At 46.5% G+C, this 17,700-nt stretch overlaps 6 protein-coding genes across 6 annotated transcripts; 4 read left to right on the top strand and 2 right to left on the bottom strand.

Annotated features, from left to right (window-relative positions):
• Positions 1 to 190: 190 nt before the first annotated feature.
• On the top strand, positions 191 to 2,297 carry V1508DRAFT_423111 (major facilitator superfamily domain-containing protein). The gene is made up of 3 exons (XM_066941127.1): positions 191 to 936; positions 984 to 1,381; positions 1,431 to 2,297. Exons 1-3 carry the CDS (start codon positions 610 to 612, stop codon positions 2,218 to 2,220), a joined length of 1,515 nt encoding a protein of 504 aa, XP_066793951.1. The 5' UTR covers positions 191 to 609; the 3' UTR covers positions 2,221 to 2,297.
• A 114-nt stretch (positions 2,298 to 2,411) lies between these two features.
• Positions 2,412 to 4,717, top strand: V1508DRAFT_232451 (uncharacterized protein). The gene is made up of 4 exons (XM_066936319.1): positions 2,412 to 2,544; positions 2,604 to 2,736; positions 2,790 to 3,856; positions 3,905 to 4,717. Exons 1-4 carry the CDS (start codon positions 2,442 to 2,444, stop codon positions 4,498 to 4,500), a joined length of 1,899 nt encoding a protein of 632 aa, XP_066793950.1. The 5' UTR covers positions 2,412 to 2,441; the 3' UTR covers positions 4,501 to 4,717.
• A 1,060-nt stretch (positions 4,718 to 5,777) lies between these two features.
• V1508DRAFT_457366 (uncharacterized protein) lies at positions 5,778 to 6,640 on the bottom strand. The gene is made up of 2 exons (XM_066942678.1): positions 6,228 to 6,640; positions 5,778 to 6,157 (listed from the first exon to the last, which is right to left on the bottom strand). Exons 1-2 carry the CDS (start codon positions 6,569 to 6,571, stop codon positions 5,857 to 5,859), a joined length of 645 nt encoding a protein of 214 aa, XP_066793949.1. The 5' UTR covers positions 6,572 to 6,640; the 3' UTR covers positions 5,778 to 5,856.
• Positions 6,641 to 6,819: 179 nt separating this feature from the next.
• V1508DRAFT_232431 (uncharacterized protein) lies at positions 6,820 to 8,120 on the top strand. The gene is made up of 2 exons (XM_066936318.1): positions 6,820 to 7,615; positions 7,672 to 8,120. Exons 1-2 carry the CDS (start codon positions 7,078 to 7,080, stop codon positions 7,788 to 7,790), a joined length of 657 nt encoding a protein of 218 aa, XP_066793948.1. The 5' UTR covers positions 6,820 to 7,077; the 3' UTR covers positions 7,791 to 8,120.
• A 3,207-nt stretch (positions 8,121 to 11,327) lies between these two features.
• On the top strand, positions 11,328 to 13,706 carry V1508DRAFT_423102 (major facilitator superfamily domain-containing protein). The gene is made up of 3 exons (XM_066941126.1): positions 11,328 to 11,826; positions 11,886 to 12,342; positions 12,394 to 13,706. Exons 1-3 carry the CDS (start codon positions 11,525 to 11,527, stop codon positions 13,216 to 13,218), a joined length of 1,584 nt encoding a protein of 527 aa, XP_066793947.1. The 5' UTR covers positions 11,328 to 11,524; the 3' UTR covers positions 13,219 to 13,706.
• A 1,311-nt stretch (positions 13,707 to 15,017) lies between these two features.
• Positions 15,018 to 15,940, bottom strand: V1508DRAFT_232420 (3-demethylubiquinone-9 3-methyltransferase-domain-containing protein). The gene is made up of 2 exons (XM_066936317.1): positions 15,832 to 15,940; positions 15,018 to 15,776 (listed from the first exon to the last, which is right to left on the bottom strand). The coding sequence occupies exon 2, from the start codon at positions 15,774 to 15,776 to the stop codon at positions 15,282 to 15,284; it is 495 nt and encodes a 164-aa protein (XP_066793946.1). The 5' UTR covers positions 15,832 to 15,940; the 3' UTR covers positions 15,018 to 15,281.
• Positions 15,941 to 17,700: the final 1,760 nt, after the last annotated feature.

Here is a 17,700-nt window from a genome sequence, read left to right as displayed (position 1 = left end):
GTTGGATACGATGGTCTGGTCGACTGAGTGTAGGAGGTCTGATGATGCTCGACTGAGTGTAGGAGGTCTGATAATGGTCGACTGAGTGTAGGAGGTTGCATGATGATAAATAAACGCCTCTTCCTGCCAGTTCGTGGCTAATCCCGCACTTGTTCCGAAGAAGTCTCGCTTCTGGGCCGAGTGCGGGAGCCCCTAACCCAACTATCGGAGTTTGTGCCGGTGTGGGGTATCGTGCGGCTCAGCCCTAACCCTTTTTTGTCATCGTGCATTTCACTTTACACGCGACTTCCTGTTCTCGGCTCGGCAAAACTCCGACGCCAAATATCGGCTGATTGACACGGATATCTTTCAACTAAAGGTCAAATGGGTCCTGCAGTTGCTTTTGTGTGTATATTGTGGCTTGCCTGATTTCCACCACTTGACTATTCGATGACTTGGCATCCGAAGCCGCCTTACAGGGAATCCGATCGCACGTCCTCCGATTCTTGGACAGTCCTCAAATTCCGCCTCCAATCGTGCGCATTGTCTGTCTCCGAAACAATATAAGGACTACCCCTCCCAATCCTGACTGTCGCCTCATACTACTCTATCTGTCAAAAATCACCAAGTATGGAATCCCTATCGCAACTCCCCAAAGAGAAGGTTGACCAGGTCGAAGACGTCAAGGTAAACAAAGTCGCCATCCTTAAGGGCGTCAAAGACGAAGACAGGGTGTACTACGCTCTATTCGCCAACAAGGACGATGAATGGAAGGCATATATGACGAAAAAGCTCTTAGTGAAAGTCGACTTTCGACTACTTCCCATTCTCGTGTTGATGTACACACTGAATTTCTTGGATCGCAGTAATCTCTCGCAAGCGCGTCTTGGTACACTCGAGGCCGATCTCAACATGACAGGCACAGACTTTAATCTCGCGACCAGTATTCTCTTCGTCGTAAGTAGAATTCCTTGAGGGAATGAATCAAGCTAACCACAGTCTAGGGATACCTGCTCATGCAACTTCCTTCTAACCTTCTCTTGACTCGGGTCCGCCCGTCAGTCTATCTAGGAGCCGCGATGACTGTCTGGGGTATCGTGTCTTGCTGCCAGTCCGCTGTCCACTCGTTTGGAGGTTTGATCGCGTGCAGATTCATGCTCGGTATCGTCGAGGCTCCGTTCTTCCCTGGCGCGATTATGATGATGAGCTCTTGGTATACGCGTGGAGAGCTTGCCTATCGCATCGCATGGTTCTACAGCGGCAATGCCATGGCGAACATGTTTGGTGGACTAATCGGTGCTGGAGTGCTTGGAAACCTCAGCGGCGCACATGGAATTGAAGGGTGGCGGTGGCTGTTTATTATTGAGGGTGTCGCCACGATCGGTATCGCCTTGATGTCGATGTACGTATTCATTTATTGTGCGACTTAGTCATTTTCTTACGAGCGGTAGGGTGCTACTTCCCAACTTCCCTGCATCTTCAAAGTGGTTGGACGAAGAGGAGCGCGCCTTTGCACAATGGCGACTTGTCATGGATGCGAAGGAGGCAGACGATGTAAGCTCCGTCACCCTCAGAGAAGGTCTCAATCTCGCGCTCAAGGACTACCGAGTGTACCTTTTCCTCGCATTTCAGCATCTTTCACTGCTTTCTCAGACGTTCCAGTATTTTTTCCCGTCCATAGTCAATACGCTGGGCTACGGCAAGATCGAGACGCTGCTGCTCACCGCGCCTGTGTGGTTCACCACATTCTTAGTCTCGCTGTTCGCTACGTACTCCTCGGGTCGTGTAGGTGACCGATCCGTACACATCATCGTCCTCATGCTCATTTCCTGTGTCGGCAATGTCGTCGCGACAGTAACAAGTAACACCGGCGCGCGCTTCTTCGCCATGTTCCTGATGCCCATGGGTGCGGTCTCTGCCTACCAAATCATCCTTGCCTGGATTGCAAGCACATTCCCACGCCCCCTCGTCAAGCGCTCAGCCGTGATCGCCATCTGTAATATGTTTGGTAATACGGCGTCAATTTACGGATCGTACTTGTACCCTAAATCCGCAAGTCCAAGATATATCGCTGGTGGCAGTGCGAATTCTATGATTTGTCTGTCCGTAGCGCTAATGTCTTTTGGGATTCGTCTGATGCTTGCCAGGCAAAATAAGAAGCTGGAGAAAGCGGAGGAGGAGAATATCGAGAACAGCGACGACGTGGATGCACGTGCCCGCGGCTTTCGATATGCATTATAATTACTTAAAATGTGTTGTTGTAAACTACCACTAAAGTTTATTATTTCATGAGCGAATAAATTTGCGGGATCGCCAATGTGGAAGGTTTTCCTTTTTAGCGTAGGTTTTGAGCTTTGTGCGGGGAATGCGGGGCTCGCACGAAACTCAAATTACATCAACGCTGGATAATGTCTTATCAACGCCAGCCGTGAGTTCTTTCTCTCCAGGCACACCTCGCAACAATGCCTGCTGTCAAAAGACCACACACTGGGTCTGAGGGCGCTGATGGCCGCACCCCCCGGGGTCGCATTGATCCGCTTCTTAAGGTATCCAAAGTCCGCGCGTGTAAGTCGACTGATTGTAGAAGTTGATTGTAGCAGTCATGCTAAATCTTGTTATCCAAGGCTCCGAATGCAAGCGCCAAAAGATCAAGTGCGAGATGAAGGCCGGCGAGCCGAGTTGCAGCGGATGCATCAAGAAGGGGCATAAGTGCGTTGTCAATAACGAGCTTCATCAATTTATTGAAGAAAGCCATGAGTACGTCCTACAGAGTAAAGAAACGGGGATTGAGCTGAATATACATTAATTAGGTGGAAATCGTACTATGTCTCGCAACTTGAACAAGTGCGGGCCGCTGTGTATGATCTACTTCGACGAAACGAGATGCCTGACTTGTCAACCTATGCTGTTACTCATCATAGAAGCGCAACGATTATGGAGCCAGGTGCACCGCAAGCGGCCGCTGTTATTGAGCACACGAATACATCCTCAGCCATGGCCATGACGCGCGAAAACTCGCAGGAACCAGCCTTGGAAGAATCGGAGCTTGTAGCGGCACCAATGCGAAGTCTTTATGAGGTCACCAAACTCCGCAATCTCCGCAGCAACCTCAACAGCGTTAGCAACGGCCCCAGTCCTCAGTCTGTTCTTGAGCAGGACCTCATATCACGGGGATGCGTTTCCCTGGATGAAGCGGAGATGCTCTTTTCGGTTTACAGCCGGACAATAAATCAGTTTTTGTGGGGCGGGATTGCGATGTTGCATCCGGATCTTGAGTCAGTACGGCGAGCGTCGTCGTTGCTTACTGCGGCGATTTTGGCAGTTGCTGCATTACATATTCCGAATGACACAGATTTGTTGAATACGTGCTATAAGGAATTTGTCAGCTTAGTGTCGCAGTCGACATTGAACCGCTACCACACGCTAGACGATATCAGAGCGCTCACAATCGGGGCCTTCTGGCTCTCGGACCTGAGTTGGAAACTATCTAGTCGGGCAGTCAGTATAGCAACCGAAATGAGCCTGCACCAATGTGTCCGCAAAATGCTCAAGGGTGACATGTCTCAATACGAAGGGGCAGAAGTATGGTACCTCCTCTACGTGCTCGACCACCAGTTCAGTACCGCGTATGGGCGCCCGCCGATTATCCGTGAGGACGTCGCGATCAGGAATTTCGAGACGTTCCTTGAGTGTCCTGAGAGTAGTCAGCGTGATATTCGCCTTATAGCGCAGGTTACTCTGTTTGCTATTCTGTCCAAAGCGTATGATTTGTTTGGGTCAGATACGGATCAGGAGATTTCGGAGGATTCTTTTGTGCGAATTCGTGAATTTAACGTAGAAGTAGATCGGTGGAGGCTGCGTTGGCAGCCGCAGCATTGTAAGCAATTTACTGGTTATTATATGAGATTTGCTAACTCTTAAGCAGTGGTCAGTCCTTATGTCGGAACGTATCCATCCAAAGGCGTGGCCCTGCATTATCATTTTGCAAAATTCCAAATCAACTCTCTTTCCCTCCGCTCCATTACACCCAGCGCGAAGTTATCCACCGACCGCAAAGAGGCAGCAGACATGGCTATATCTTCCGCGATAGCGACTCTTAACATGGTCCTCGAAGAGCCTGATATCCGCAATTCAATTGTTGGTGTGAACCTCTACACGCATGCAATGGTCGCCTTCTCGACCGTGTTTTTGCTCAAGATCGCGTGGAACTGGAAGGCAACTTCGCTCAACGTCGATCAAGCTCAAGTATACAATATGGTCGAGAGAATCATAACGTTGATGTCAGGCGTCAGGGCGAGCGAAAAGCATATTACATTCCACATTGCCAACGGCCTACGGAGGATGATGACGCACCTTCGCATGCGTGAATGTAAGCGAATCGAGATTCAGACAGATGGGCCAGAAGGCATCAAAGAGACGGTTAGCCCTGGCTTCGGGATCTTTGATGAGAATTGGCATGATTTTGCTAATGTGATGGATGTTTTTGATTTTCTGCAACCTGGGCATTGGCCGAGTGACTAAATACCTCTTCGAGTTGTCGGACTATTGTCCCTGTACAATGTTAAAACAAGTATTAGAAGAATTTCCGTTGTAAATATTTCTTGTAATATTACTGCCAGTGTCCGGAGACTCTTCGACAGAATGCAGTTTATTACAATGCGATTTGCGAACATATTGCCCTTCGCTCGCTAATGCTGAGAAAGGCTCTGTTAGCTGTGCTTGGCTTTGAGGACAAGGCGTTATCTACCGCAAAAGATATAAACAGACTCAGCTGCGTTTCGTCAGTTACGCCTATTGGCCGTTTGTGAATTACACATACTCGCTGATTGCTCGTGTACTGATTGGGATCGGCACGGATAATATCCTGGCCAATTTTGACTTAATCATGTCCGCATCCGTATCAAGGTAATCCGTATCCGTACTCATATACATTTAAACTGGCTTGTCCGTATCCATGTCCGCATGCTCCACAGATATCCATGGATAATCGGATACTACTTTTACTACAAAGTGCATTTACGTCGCAATCTCTGAGCATTCGAAGAATTATTCATATGCACATGCAGAATCCAACCATTTTCAATCAATCACACGGTCTAAATTCAAGGGCAACAGAAAGAAATTCAAATACATGAAGACCCACTTCCGGTACGTACAGTGACCAGACTGGCGATGCGATAACTGCCACAGACTTTCCACAAGTGGGGCTCGAAAGCTACACGACCGAACAGACTCATATTACTTCCTTCCTCCCTTCGCAACCAACCACGGAACAAGATCATTGCAGCAGCATCCATTCCCAATAACTGAACATTTCACAACTCATTTCAACTATCTCAATATTATTACTTTACGTATTTATAATTTGTTGATCCTATCCGTGGATATCCGTTATCCGAGGGGAACTGTGTATCCGTATCCATATCCATATCCGCAGATTCTCCATCTCGTATTCGTATCTATGACGGATATCCACGGATATATCCGTAATCCGTCTATCTGTGCCGATCCCCATTTAAATACTGAGTTGGCTGTACATCGAATCAGGCAATTCCGGACATAGCTGATCGTGCGACGATCAATCCCACTTCGGAGTTAGCACTGACGCGGACATTCAGAGCCCGCGACTTGCCGCCACTCGGCAAAGATCCGAAGTCCGACGTTTCTGGTCTAGATGGGTGAATCTAGTATTTGCATTTCTCTGTATCGGTACTGTAGGGTCGTGTTCGAGGGCCGTCAGATTGACGATAGGATTAACGCCTGCCCTCGAGAATAAACCCTGATGGCTAGCAATGCGGTGTTGTAAACCTCCATAATATAGTTTTTACTATCTATTACATAATATGGGAATCGAGACGGACCGTCGTTGCGCGTCAATCACTCTTCATTACTCCATTCCAAACGGAAATCTTCAAACAAGACAGAAACACCATCTACTTTGCTCGGGGAACACGCCATGGCTCCGATGTTGAAGTCGTAGATCTCCAAATCATGGAAAAATCCCTTGATCTCTCTCATCATTATCGAATTCTCAGTTGTCGATTCCTTGCTACCAAACGAAAAGACGAGATCGTCTTTCTTTCTTTGCGCGTATATTTTGACGGCTTGATTTGACAAATCGAGGGAACCTGGAGGTGCCAGGATCGACCAATCGGAGTATTTGAGAGTCGCTACAACGCTAATCCAGAGCAAATGAAACACTTAGCCAAAGGCAATATGAAGTCTGTCATTGGGCGAAAGCAACCTACCTAACGTAATTGCATTCATTCTCACGCTCTACGCCGGCTTTGATCCATTTGACGCCTTCACTTGTCGTGAAGTGTAGAAATAGAGTTCCCTGGTCATATTGTTGAATCCAATTGCCTTTAATTAGGAGCGACGCCTGGAAATCACGATCGAGATGGGTGCCGGACACTGTCGTCACATAAGCCGGGCCACTGGTGGCATTGTGTCCGGGGAAAGTCCACCAGTCTGTGTCTGGCTGCGAAGTCAGTCTCAGACTGCCATCTTCTTGGGCAGAGAATACAGGTTGTCGGTTGTCCAACCATTTCGCATGTCCATCGGTTCCTTCCAGACCTTGGGCAAATGTCATACTGATATGATTCTGTTGCGATGAATGAATGTGGGTGTGAATAGATGACAATAACGTTTAAATGTGGGGATTACAGGTGTTATCTGGCAAATCAAACCCCCCTTGGTCTACTCTAACTTTTCAACTAATGCGCTAGGCCATTTCAGGTTAGACATTTTGATTTTCTACAGACGTCGTTTATGCATCGCTTGTGCATAAAGCTTACTACATCCTAGTGGCATTTTTGATTGCGCAGTTCTATACAAGTCGCCACGGTTACGCTGAGAGCTAAACTCAAACCCCACCGATTTCTTTAAATTGAATCAGCTTTACGTTATAAAACTAAATTCTGTGGACCCGTCCCGCTACGACAATTCCAACCTCCCGCTTCTGAGGATTAGCGTTGTCGAAATTTAGAAAAGGGCCCCTTTTAACAACTATAGCCGGCAATCTCACGGTAATCTCAATGCATTTCCTGAGGTTTATGAAGCGTGCACGCTAAGATCATATCAATTTTGCAGGAAGTGATGCAGAAAAAATGTATTATACAGAAAATGGATTGGCGAATATCCTTTACGCAGAAGGACAAGGTTGCTCCGTTTACCCGAATAGATTGCTTAATCGACTCTGGGAATATTACTTTCTCAAGAGGGATTATTTCGGCTACAATAATTTCTCAAGGGTCCTCGGCCCTCCGAATACCTGAGTCGCGGCTCCAGAACCCTTGTGGTTCTCTGTCAGACGCAGCGACACTACTACCGGAGCTTCCCTTGCTCCATCCACCACAGGCATGCTCGATTGAGATTGGCATATGTTTGAGAGAATCCGACCTCTATAACAATTCTATAGGCATTATCGGATTGGGTGTCCTCAAATACAATCAATCTATCAGGCTCCCTATAAGATCTGTCGCTAGAGTAATTGATCGTTGCGGGTCCAATCCTTCTTATTCTCGATGTAATGTCATCGCCTACGCCAGCGTTCTGCAGCATTCTTACGACTTCGCTCACCATAGTGTCGCCGCCCGCGGCTTCATGGAGATATGTGGGAAAGCAAATAATTGCTGTACGTGATTTTCCATCTTACGATACCGCTATACCTAATGTTATTTCTAAAGTTAGTGTCCCCAGTGATAAAACAGAATAAATTCTCACTTTCGGTTGGACGTTTCTCTCTCCTCAATGATTTCCTTGTAACCGTCGTCGGAGACTACGAACTCGAGCACCGGGTCACTTGGTAGCGGGCGACGGAGGATTTTGAGTACTTCGGATATCTCACTCTCCATTGGGTCTTCCTTGGCTGAGACTTCTTCGACAGTGGCTATCTTGGCTGTGACGTTTTGGACAGTGTCCTTCTTGGTTGCGACTGTGGTTGAGATTCTAGTGGACTTTATACCACTTCGCTGGTTACGCCCTCGCGTGTGGTGATCGCGAACGCTGGCGTAAGACGATCGGGTTCACCGTCAATGAGATTCTTGATGTAATAAGATAATGCAGCCTGGTGTGATGTTGAAGTAGCTTGCAGAAAATGGTTTGAAACGTGCGTGATCTTTGTGTCTGTTGTGATTTGATTCGAACCAGGACTTCCTCCGCTGCCCACTTTGCTGTGCCCTAAAGATATTGCGCCCACATGTCACTTAATAAGTAGTTTATCACCAGCTGAAGAGTTATTGCATGATATCCTCTCAAAGCATGAAACCCAACGCGTTACTGAGATCATGGAAGGTACCCTAACGTGATGACCAAGGCGCTGCGTTGGTCTGTGACGGTTGCCTAAGAATTAAATAGTCCAGAAACGAAATCGACGAGGGTGTTAGATCACCACCATTCGGGGAGCTTAAGAGGCCAAATCAGTGGGTGTACTATCCGGACTTCAGCTTAGCACCCGGGAGGAGTTGCGTCAGACCGTGGATATCAGACTAGGATCCCACAACACTGCAGCCACACACAGCTGTGGGGTTAGGGAGGAAGGTTTGGCGTGCGAAAGTGTCACACCTGGAACTGGCAGGCCATTATGAAGGCACTTAAAGTTAATAAAATCGGGATTAAAATGAAGGTAAAATACCAGTTGGAGACAATGCTGTGGCATCGGTCCTTCGAATTTGCCAACCGCGGAGGTCTCGCAGGACTGTGATATTGTGAGGAAGCTATGGGAGCGCCACCACTGGCATTTTCGTGTCTGTCAGTCAACTACGCATTTAACGATTAACAAACAAATGGACAACCTAAGGGGTCAGCTGGTACGTATGCCTGATGTCAACTTGAGCCTAACACGTGGAGTGTTTCTCTAGTGATGATTCAAACAAAGCAAATTCCACTTCTGGCGTGTCAAGTGCCCAACCTTAACATATAGGACAAAGCCTAAACAAGGTTTCCACGGAGAAGAGTCCCGAAGAAGCTTAGCGAAACGGCATTTCTTGGTGGTTACTTATGACCTATTTTGGCATAAAGTTCAAGTGTTCAAACTATAATTGGCTGGACGCCGGCTCGCACGGAGATCTCGGAACCTCTTCCGACTAGGAATCAGCCAGTGTCTATTCGAATTTCCACTTATCGAATTGCATTGTAGTACTTTGAATCATATTAACAGACCAATCAGTGGATTGAGCCACTGATTCAGGTAGCACATTATGGAATCCGAAGACCACATATACCTGCAAAATTGCCTATTATATTAGTCAGGATAATAATCAAGTACTTGGAGCGTTCGGTTAAGTGATCCACTGAGCATAGTGAGCTTATTCAAGCGAATAGATCAAGCCTTACTAATGAATACTGCACCGACTCATTGAATCGCCGGATCAAAAGAGGCTTGTGAGGCAGTGAATCATGATCTTTAGACGATCCATTGCCTCAAACCGAATGGATTAAGCAGTTCGTTTAAAAGTGATGATGTGGCATATCTGTATTATCCGTAGGTATGACTATGACGAATATACGGATATGAATGTAAGAGTAATCTACGCGGATATGGATACGGATACGGTATATAGATAGTTTGTCTGGTTACAGATACGAATATGAATAAGGAAAATCGGCCCGACATTCATGCCGATCCATAGCTAACTTGCAGCCGCTGCTCATGGAATCTAATTAACTCGCCTGACACTCTACCCCACGATACATTGCTCCTTGCGCATAGCGGCGGTAGCCATGATCATGTTTTGCCGCGGGCAATAGTTTTCCAACGTAAAATATTTCCTAAGGCGATTTCTAATTTGCGCCGGCTGAAGCTCGTCTAAGCCGTAGCTGATACTAAATTCACGTGCACGTTGGGACTGAGACTACACTATATCATCAATTGTCCTTAACGGAGAAAGCTCCTAGATGACGTCAGATCTGGCAGCTCTACTTTCCTTGTAGGAACTCACGTCAACTCCATGTGAAATGTAGAAGCACCTGACCAATTTACGATTTGCTTGCAGTCTGCATGCTTGGAGAAGTGCATCATCTCTTCCGGAACAAGTTTCACCTGACTGAATATTCTGCGATCAAAATGATCAAACTTGCTCTCCAACTTGGCATCCAACTCTCGGAAAAGGTGGCTCAGCAATTACTGTGGCCCCTCTGGGGCGTTCAGACCCAGTGTGCCTGTCCTGTAGACTCGAGAGCCTATCGCCGTAATTGATCATTTAGAAGAGAAAAGATTTCATTAATCGAATTGATCAGCAACGGCCTGAGAATGAGAGTTTCGACACTTTTTATTGGATGCCCATTATTGAGGAAGAGATATCCGTGGAAGAAGTAACTGGGAGAACTGAGAGAATGCTGAGAATGTTTCATTCAGATTCGACAAAACTCTTCAGCATACGGCACGTTTAGTACGAGCTCGTTGTTGGCGGTTCGAATTTGTTAATTATCAAAGTACGAATAACGCTTAGTCTATGCTAGAAGACGCCTCTATATATATGTAGATCGAATTACAAGTTGAGAATGTCAAGGAAATAGTGCCACCGCAGTACTGGGACCTTGTCGGTGTCATTTATGCAGCAGTCTGCCAGTTGTATCAAATGTTGATCGCTTAGAGCCTCTTTGTCTTATTTAGCGGAAGTGTCCAAGCTCAGCATGTGGCGTTCTAAATGCAGGCTGCTTACACTTAGCGGGACCACACTAAATTGAATCTCACGGGTCCGCAGCTGTGTGCGCCGCACAGCTCAAGTGGGGGTCACACTCCGTCAGTTCCAGATAGCACCTCCTCCGCAAGGATGTCAGCACTGCAGCGTTACCGAGGTGCATTGGCATCTCATTGCGCATATATAGACTAATAACTATCCCACAAAATGGTAGGTATAGTGTCTCATGAGGTAGAGTCGCTGAACTGGTGAACCCAGAAAAGAATACAGATGGGTATCTCAAGAGACAGAGTATGTAGTCAGTGCACTGTCGGCTTAAGGTGTTGTCCACAAAGCCGAGACGTAGCTCGTGAAGTCCGAAATTAGGAGGCTCAGGTAGCGCGTTCTGGGAAATGTACAGCCACCAGATGGTGGTCGATATCACCTAACCCACGCCTCATACACCGCAGACTTGAGTCTTGGCCTATATTTTATCCTGATCTCATCGGCTGGCGTAGCATAGCCGTGGAACGGGGCTCAAAATTCTACAGAGTGTCAAACAAATGCCGAACTGAAGGCAAATTCATCTACTGCTTGGAGCCCTGGCCCTGCAGTACCGATGTTCCATAATCATGGCGCGTTAAAAATTGTCCATCGATCTCCTCGCGGTCACTACCGCAATAACCCCGCTTAAATCCGCCAATAATATATAAGACTTCTACATCAGTTCACATCTCTTTCTACACTCAAATCCGACTCTTTAGGCTAAAGCTGGTCCACATGCCCTCCGTCAATGTCCAGAATATTCAGCTTGTTGCCTATGTCTGATTTCGCCTGACTCACAACACGCACGCGCTTTCTTTTCTTTACCCCCTAATAAACGAACACCCAGTAAACATCAAATTCTCCTGTTTGAGCTCATCATGGATAAGAAAGAAATTCTAGAGGCGAACTTGCAATCTCCTGTTACGAAGGACGCTCACACATCAATTACTTTGCACCCAGCTACGTCTTATGACCGAGCCCGCTTACGCTGGCAAGCTGAGGATTATGACGTCGAAAGTACAGCAGCTACTGCCGACGACCAAAAGAAATCGTCTCCACAGGAAAAGACTGCGAATATCATAGACTGGGATGGCCCAGATGATCCCGAAATGGCGGTGAATTGGCCCGCGAGAAGGAAATGGGTCACGGTCATTCTACTCTCTACATTAACGCTGCTTACGTACGTTCTCCTTGATTTCTGCATGCAAAATGTAGGATTTTAGTTGACCATGACATTAGCCCTTTTGCTTCGTCCATGTTTGCTCCAAGTATATCCATGGTCATGGAGGATTTCCACTCTACGAATGCGGATCTGGGCTCTTTCGTTGTTTCTGTCTATCTCCTAGGTTATGCATTTGGCCCACTCATAATCGCACCCTTGAGTGAGTTGTACGGAAGACTGCCTCTATACCATATCACTACTGTCTTGTTTATTGTTTTCAATGTCGCTTGTGCGAGATCAGTCAATATGCCGATGATCATTGCGTTCCGCTTCCTGTCAGGACTTGCAGGCTCTTGCCCCCTAACCGTTGGTCCAGGAAGCATAGCAGATTGTTTCAAGCAGGACGAGCGGGGAAAGGTAATGGCTGTTTGGACGTTGCCGGTCTTGCTGGGACCCACAATTGGGCCGATTGCCGGCGGGTATCTGTCTGAATCTCTGGGATGGCGATGGGACTTTTGGTTCCTTATCATAGTAGTGAGTGGACGATGTGCTTGGGATGTTAATGAGACATTAACCATTGTATAGACCAGCGCCGTCTTCATTTTATCCGTCATCCTCCAACGAGAGACGTACCCGCCGACCATCCTGCAGCGCAGGGTCCGCCGTCTCCGAAAATCAACAGGCAATCAGGCCCTTCAATCAGCTCTACAATCGGAAGATCCTCCAATAAAACTACTCTTCGCATCAATTGTGCGACCGACCAAAATGCTACTTTTCTCACCCATCGTGCTGGGCCTCTCCATATGCACTGCTATCAGTTATGGCTTTCTGTACCTGCTATTTACAACCATGACAGTAGTTTTCGAGGATCAGTATGGCATCAGCGCAAGCAATGTCGGATTAACATACCTAGGGATCGGCGTTGGCCAATTCATCGGCCTCATCGCCTTCGGCGCGGTCTCAGACTTGATAGTGAAAAATATGGCGAAGGGTGGCGAGATGAAACCAGAATATCGCCTCTCGCCTCTTATCGTAGGGTCTTCCTTGGTACCCATTGGTTTATTATGGTATGGCTGGACAGCAGAGTACAAAACCCACTGGATGGTTCCTATCATAGGAACGATGTTCGTCGGGATAGGTATGATAACGATCTTCATGCCCGTGACCACATATCTCGTCGATGCGTTCACTGCCTACGCCGCAAGCGCGACGGCCGCAAATACTGTATTTAGGAGTCTTGGAGGGGCTTTTCTTCCATTGTGTGGTAGTAGGATGTATGGTGCTCTCGGGCTAAGTTGGGGTAATAGTTTGCTGGCGTTTATAGGACTGGCGTTAATTCCGCTGATTTGGATTTTTCTTCATTATGGGGAACGGATTCGAACACATCCTAGATTCCAGCTGGACCTTTAGTGCAGTGATAAAGGATCAATCTGCGGTATAGACTTCGGTTAGAGTGGTATGAATTACGATGGAGGAGGTGGATACCGACATCTTTGGTTGACTGGCACAATGCCAGACATCGACTTTCGGATGCATGTGGGGCGCCAATTTAAGTCAATGTGCTACTGCAACTTCCTCACGCCCTGAGCTCCCACCACTCTGCTCATTTAAGCAGTAGCTGATATCAGAAGGCAATGCTACTATTCAGTCATACAGGATGGGAATGTCGGAGACATGCGGTGCTAGATGACTTCATTAATTTCGCACCCTCTCTGACAACACAGCAGAGCGAACAACTGGATATGTTGTCTAGTTGTAATTTTCTAAGCATAAGCAGAGAATTTCATGTTTCTCTTTAAGCAGAATAATGAGGTATATGAAGATTTTATGGGATAATACATGATAAAGCTGTAGGTTCGTCTTACCCTGAATCCCCTGGGCCCTGAACTCTGAGTGGGTATCAACTTGAATATCTCAAATGCCGGCACCTCTCCAGCGGCCGAGTTATTCGGGCACGCTTTTGCAGCCGCAGCAATGGAATATATCTTCCCTCCTGAGCTTCTCAAGTCTGGTTGTTTCCGTGTACAGCATATTTATGACACCGGTGGCCATTGTGCATTCATACTCCTTGAAATAAACAGGCAAATTCCCAATAACCTGAAAATTTGCGCAGACTCTATATGTATAATTCGAGGGGAGCTGGAAGGAATTATGTCATTAAAGTCCAGTGCAGTTTTTACACGAGTTCTAGTTATACGTAATTTAAGACTTTGACTGCCTGCTATATTACCCCATCGCAGATTTGTTTACGCCAATAACTTGGAAAGCTCCTTAAAGCAATTTATATTTTGTTTGCAAACGTATTCAGGGCACTTTGATAGTAATTTGTTTCATGCCACTGATACCATATGTATGCAGTAATTGGTAATTCCGTCATGAAGATATGCCATGAGACTGCATCTAACCCCGCTTTTAAAGTGTTAGATCATGGAGGCGCAATCAATCCTCACAGTTTAACTGGCCGAATCGGTTTTTCCACTTCGACCCAATCAAAGTCACCCATTTAGCTTGGTCAGCTAGACGTCGCCAAGGTCGTTAATACCATCTGCAGAGAGTCGCTCAAGAGAGTAATGCTGAGGAAAATGTGCCGATTTCCGGGTTCAAAGACGTAGGTATCATCAATCTCTTTGATGTCATCGTCCCTCAAGGAGACACCAGCGGCAATATTTCCCTTGAGATGTTCCATTCCGGAAATGGCGCCGGTCTGTCATTCTTGTCCATAATTGCCGTGATCCTATCAATTCCTTCAATACATATTTTCGTAAGACCCTGATAAGGTCTCCTCGAAGCTCGGAAGAAATAATATACTCGGGTCGAACGAGAATGTTACTGTCAATTGAGACAGCGGTCTTTGCACTAATATACGGTCAGCACAACCTTCATACTGAAGTGATGAAAGAGTTCCATTGGAAAGCAGGACCACTAAAACCGGCGATACTTACCATCAATATTCCTACGGAACGTTCCGTTGACGTACTCTATATCTATCCTCGATGGCTATTTCAGCAGCCGAATATCTTACCGGATATCTCTGTTGTTAAATGCTAGCAGGGATGGATGACAACATTGTTGCGGCATAATGACCCTGTTACTTTTGTGAAAAGAAACAGATCGCGTAGAATGTGCGCCGACTATAGATTCAGGGTTCAAAATTGTCAGCGACGACACAAAGGAAGAAGTTTGGCGCTCAACGAGCTCTCGGCACCCATTTGGAGGATTACACTGATAATTCTATGTGTACTCTATGATCCCTAAGGCCGTTGACCTTTAATGAACATATTTTAGAATATTAAGCATGTCCGAGAGCCGTACGTTTCTCCAGCGAACAACTCTGCCGCAACAATTTCAATAATTTAACTTAAGTTTGCGTCTTTCGATATTGAGGGCCGTTGACAGTTGTCCCCCTTTTGGATGTTTTAATCACCAGCGCCGCCCTCCGAGATTTTATGCCACAGTAAGCCGGGCGCTATAACTCATCCTTCGTAAGCCTTTCTAAGAGCAGCAATATCTAGTTTCTTCATCTTCATCATTTCGGCCATGACGCGATCTGCTCTGGCTTTGTCGGAGTCATTCAGCATCTCCTTCAAAGCAGTCGGGACCACCTGCCAGGACACTCCAAATTTATCAGCCAGCCAACCGCACTGGCACTTCGCCTCGTCGCCACCCTCACCCAACTTCTCCCAGTAGTAGTCTACCTCGTCTTGGTTGGCGCAGTCGACCTGAAATGAAATTGACTCGTTAAACTTAAATTGCGGTCCGCCGTTCAACGCGACGAATGGGTGCTCATTGAGCTCGAATTCGACGACGAGAACACTTCCCGGTTCTTTACCGTGGATGTCCCTACCTCCTTCGGTGTATCGCTGTACATGAGTAATTTTTGAGTTCTTGAAGATGGAGATGTAGTGGTTGGCGGCCTCTTCTGCCTGAGCGTCGAACCAGAGACAGGTCGTGATCTTATTCAGAGACATCTTGTTGAAAAATTAGTTTTGACCGATGTCCTTGTCTCGGAGAGATGCCACTGACTACCCGCAAGTGTTTTATCTTAGCTGCCTTCAGCTATTATAGATGCTCAGCACAACAGTCGGTATTTTATGTACTTCTTCGCTTTGCTAGCTTGCGAAGTCAGTTCCTTCGGGTAGTAATAGTGAATAATTGTGTGCGGGGTAAGGGTGCATAAATAGTAGCTGTGTCAGAAGGCTAATCCTGAGGGTCTCGTGGAAGGTAGGAGACCCCTGAGAATCCTGATTACGTCATACCGATCGCATGCCATGGCCAAATGCGAACCCGCGTATCCTCTCGGTGTTCAGGTATGAGCGGATGAAAAGTTTTTGCTTTGGTCTCCCTTTATATTTGTCCATTGGATTGTACTTATTGATTTATAATTAAGTTACGTTTTCAAAAAAAAAATTTCTAGCAGAAATGTATAAAGAGCAGAGCATTGGTGTCAACCCGTTTCCCGGCATGACCTTCCTAAACCATGGCGAAGGAGCGCCTTAATTTTATTGTCCCAAAAGTATCTACAGCCATGACTAGGATAGAAATTGACCATCTAGATGATCGGTGGCCGTGAGATGCGTGTCATTATGCTGGTCATGGTACTTGGAAGTGAATAGAGTATCCAATATGCCACGTATACTGACCTCTGCAGCAAAGTTGGATACGGTTGCATTTCGTCTTATGATAACAGCGTTCCAGTACCAAAAAGATCGGTTTGAGTTGGGAAGACTGTCATGAATTCAGAACATATTACAAGTAAAAGTGATATAATACGGCTCGTCAACGTATATATACTTCATGAATAAATGCGACTTATGGTCCCCGCTAATGTAGCCATTGTTAACTCAGACACCACGTCAGGGTAATATCGAGCTAAGAGTCCTTTGTCGTCTTCTAAAGTAAAGTGGTGGAGGTAAATTGCTGCGCCATGTCTCAAGCTGATAATGAGTTCGTCGGTGGTGGAAATCAATATTCCTGGCCACATGAGTGCTGGTTCTTCTGAGTGCAGTGTGGAATGAACACGGTTCAGCAGACGACGACTGGCATATATTAACGTAATGAAAAGACCAAACCAATATTCCGCCAAATAATATAGCTCATCTTGCAAATGTGTGCTCATAGTATTAAGCCTTTCGAGCTATTTGGTGTCTCTGCGAGATCGATTTCATCATTTGTCTATGTCAAAAAGATGAATATTACATGTATTATCATATCCTTCGAGTAGTAATTTTGCAATTGAATGACACTGTAATAATTTTCTAGGTAACAAGGCGCGTTTTGCGGGTATGGGAGAGATATATGGTACATTCAGCTGCCTTGTAGTCGATGTAATCAAGTCGGTAGCAGTAAGGGGTCTAAGCCATACGACAGTAGCACCGACGGAACTTGCACATCGATTAGTTAAATCAGAGCCTTCAGTTAGTGTTGACTTCATAACGGAGTCCTGAGTCGACATAGTAACCAGAACCAATATCAGACTTCAACTCGCGAGCCATTTTCAGTACCGGCATGGTGGCTGTCAACTTTGGCAGCTGTGGCTTTCAGCGGGCACGAGGAGTTCTTATCGGTGCCATGTTTTGCTAATATGTGTATTTGAGGTAGCGCATTCGACATCAATCACACACGGACCGAAGTTCGTCACATCTAATGACTTATGAGCAATGTACACCAAACAAGACCACTCACTTGATTTGTTTCAGGCGACAGCTTTCGCAAGAGGGTCTCGCCCTGTGACGGAACATTGGGACCGCCACTCCATCCGCAATAGATAAACTAGAGCTTGCTATTGCCATTGTTGTTGCAGGCAGAGGAATAAAGCTCGCTGAGGTCGACGGGATTGACTAGTGTGAATGACGAAGGTACTACACAGGCAGATACGAGGGACTAGAAAAGAAT

The sequence above is a fragment of the Lipomyces doorenjongii genome (genome assembly GCF_038497915.1).
Source record: "Lipomyces doorenjongii strain NRRL Y-27504 unplaced genomic scaffold V1508scaffold_55, whole genome shotgun sequence".
Classification (NCBI taxonomy): Eukaryota; Fungi; Ascomycota; class Lipomycetes; order Lipomycetales; family Lipomycetaceae; genus Lipomyces; species Lipomyces doorenjongii.
Note: the sequence above shows the minus strand (reverse complement) of the source record. Positions and strands in the feature narration are given on the sequence as shown.

What these genes read in the sequence shown, in the direction of transcription:
- V1508DRAFT_457366 (XM_066942678.1), bottom strand. Translation starts at nt 6,571, where the DNA reads ATGACATTTGCCCAAGGTCTGGAAGGAACCGATGGACATGCGAAATGG. An exon ending in AATGAATGCAATTACGTTAG is followed by an intron (nt 6,158 to 6,227) that starts GTAGGTTGCTTT and finishes GCTCTGGATTAG; the next exon opens with CGTTGTAGCGACTCTCAAAT.
- V1508DRAFT_423111 (XM_066941127.1), top strand. Translation starts at nt 610, where the DNA reads ATGGAATCCCTATCGCAACTCCCCAAAGAGAAGGTTGACCAGGTCGAA. An exon ending in CGACCAGTATTCTCTTCGTC is followed by an intron (nt 937 to 983) that starts GTAAGTAGAATT and finishes ACCACAGTCTAG; the next exon opens with GGATACCTGCTCATGCAACT. An exon ending in GGTATCGCCTTGATGTCGAT is followed by an intron (nt 1,382 to 1,430) that starts GTACGTATTCAT and finishes TACGAGCGGTAG; the next exon opens with GGTGCTACTTCCCAACTTCC.
- V1508DRAFT_232420 (XM_066936317.1), bottom strand. Translation starts at nt 15,776, where the DNA reads ATGTCTCTGAATAAGATCACGACCTGTCTCTGGTTCGACGCTCAGGCA.
- V1508DRAFT_423102 (XM_066941126.1), top strand. Translation starts at nt 11,525, where the DNA reads ATGGATAAGAAAGAAATTCTAGAGGCGAACTTGCAATCTCCTGTTACG. An exon ending in TCTACATTAACGCTGCTTAC is followed by an intron (nt 11,827 to 11,885) that starts GTACGTTCTCCT and finishes CCATGACATTAG; the next exon opens with CCCTTTTGCTTCGTCCATGT. An exon ending in TTTGGTTCCTTATCATAGTA is followed by an intron (nt 12,343 to 12,393) that starts GTGAGTGGACGA and finishes ACCATTGTATAG; the next exon opens with ACCAGCGCCGTCTTCATTTT.
- V1508DRAFT_232431 (XM_066936318.1), top strand. Translation starts at nt 7,078, where the DNA reads ATGCAGAAAAAATGTATTATACAGAAAATGGATTGGCGAATATCCTTT. An exon ending in TGGGAAAGCAAATAATTGCT is followed by an intron (nt 7,616 to 7,671) that starts GTACGTGATTTT and finishes TTCTAAAGTTAG; the next exon opens with TGTCCCCAGTGATAAAACAG.
- V1508DRAFT_232451 (XM_066936319.1), top strand. Translation starts at nt 2,442, where the DNA reads ATGCCTGCTGTCAAAAGACCACACACTGGGTCTGAGGGCGCTGATGGC. An exon ending in TTTATTGAAGAAAGCCATGA is followed by an intron (nt 2,737 to 2,789) that starts GTACGTCCTACA and finishes TACATTAATTAG; the next exon opens with GTGGAAATCGTACTATGTCT. An exon ending in GCGTTGGCAGCCGCAGCATT is followed by an intron (nt 3,857 to 3,904) that starts GTAAGCAATTTA and finishes ACTCTTAAGCAG; the next exon opens with TGGTCAGTCCTTATGTCGGA.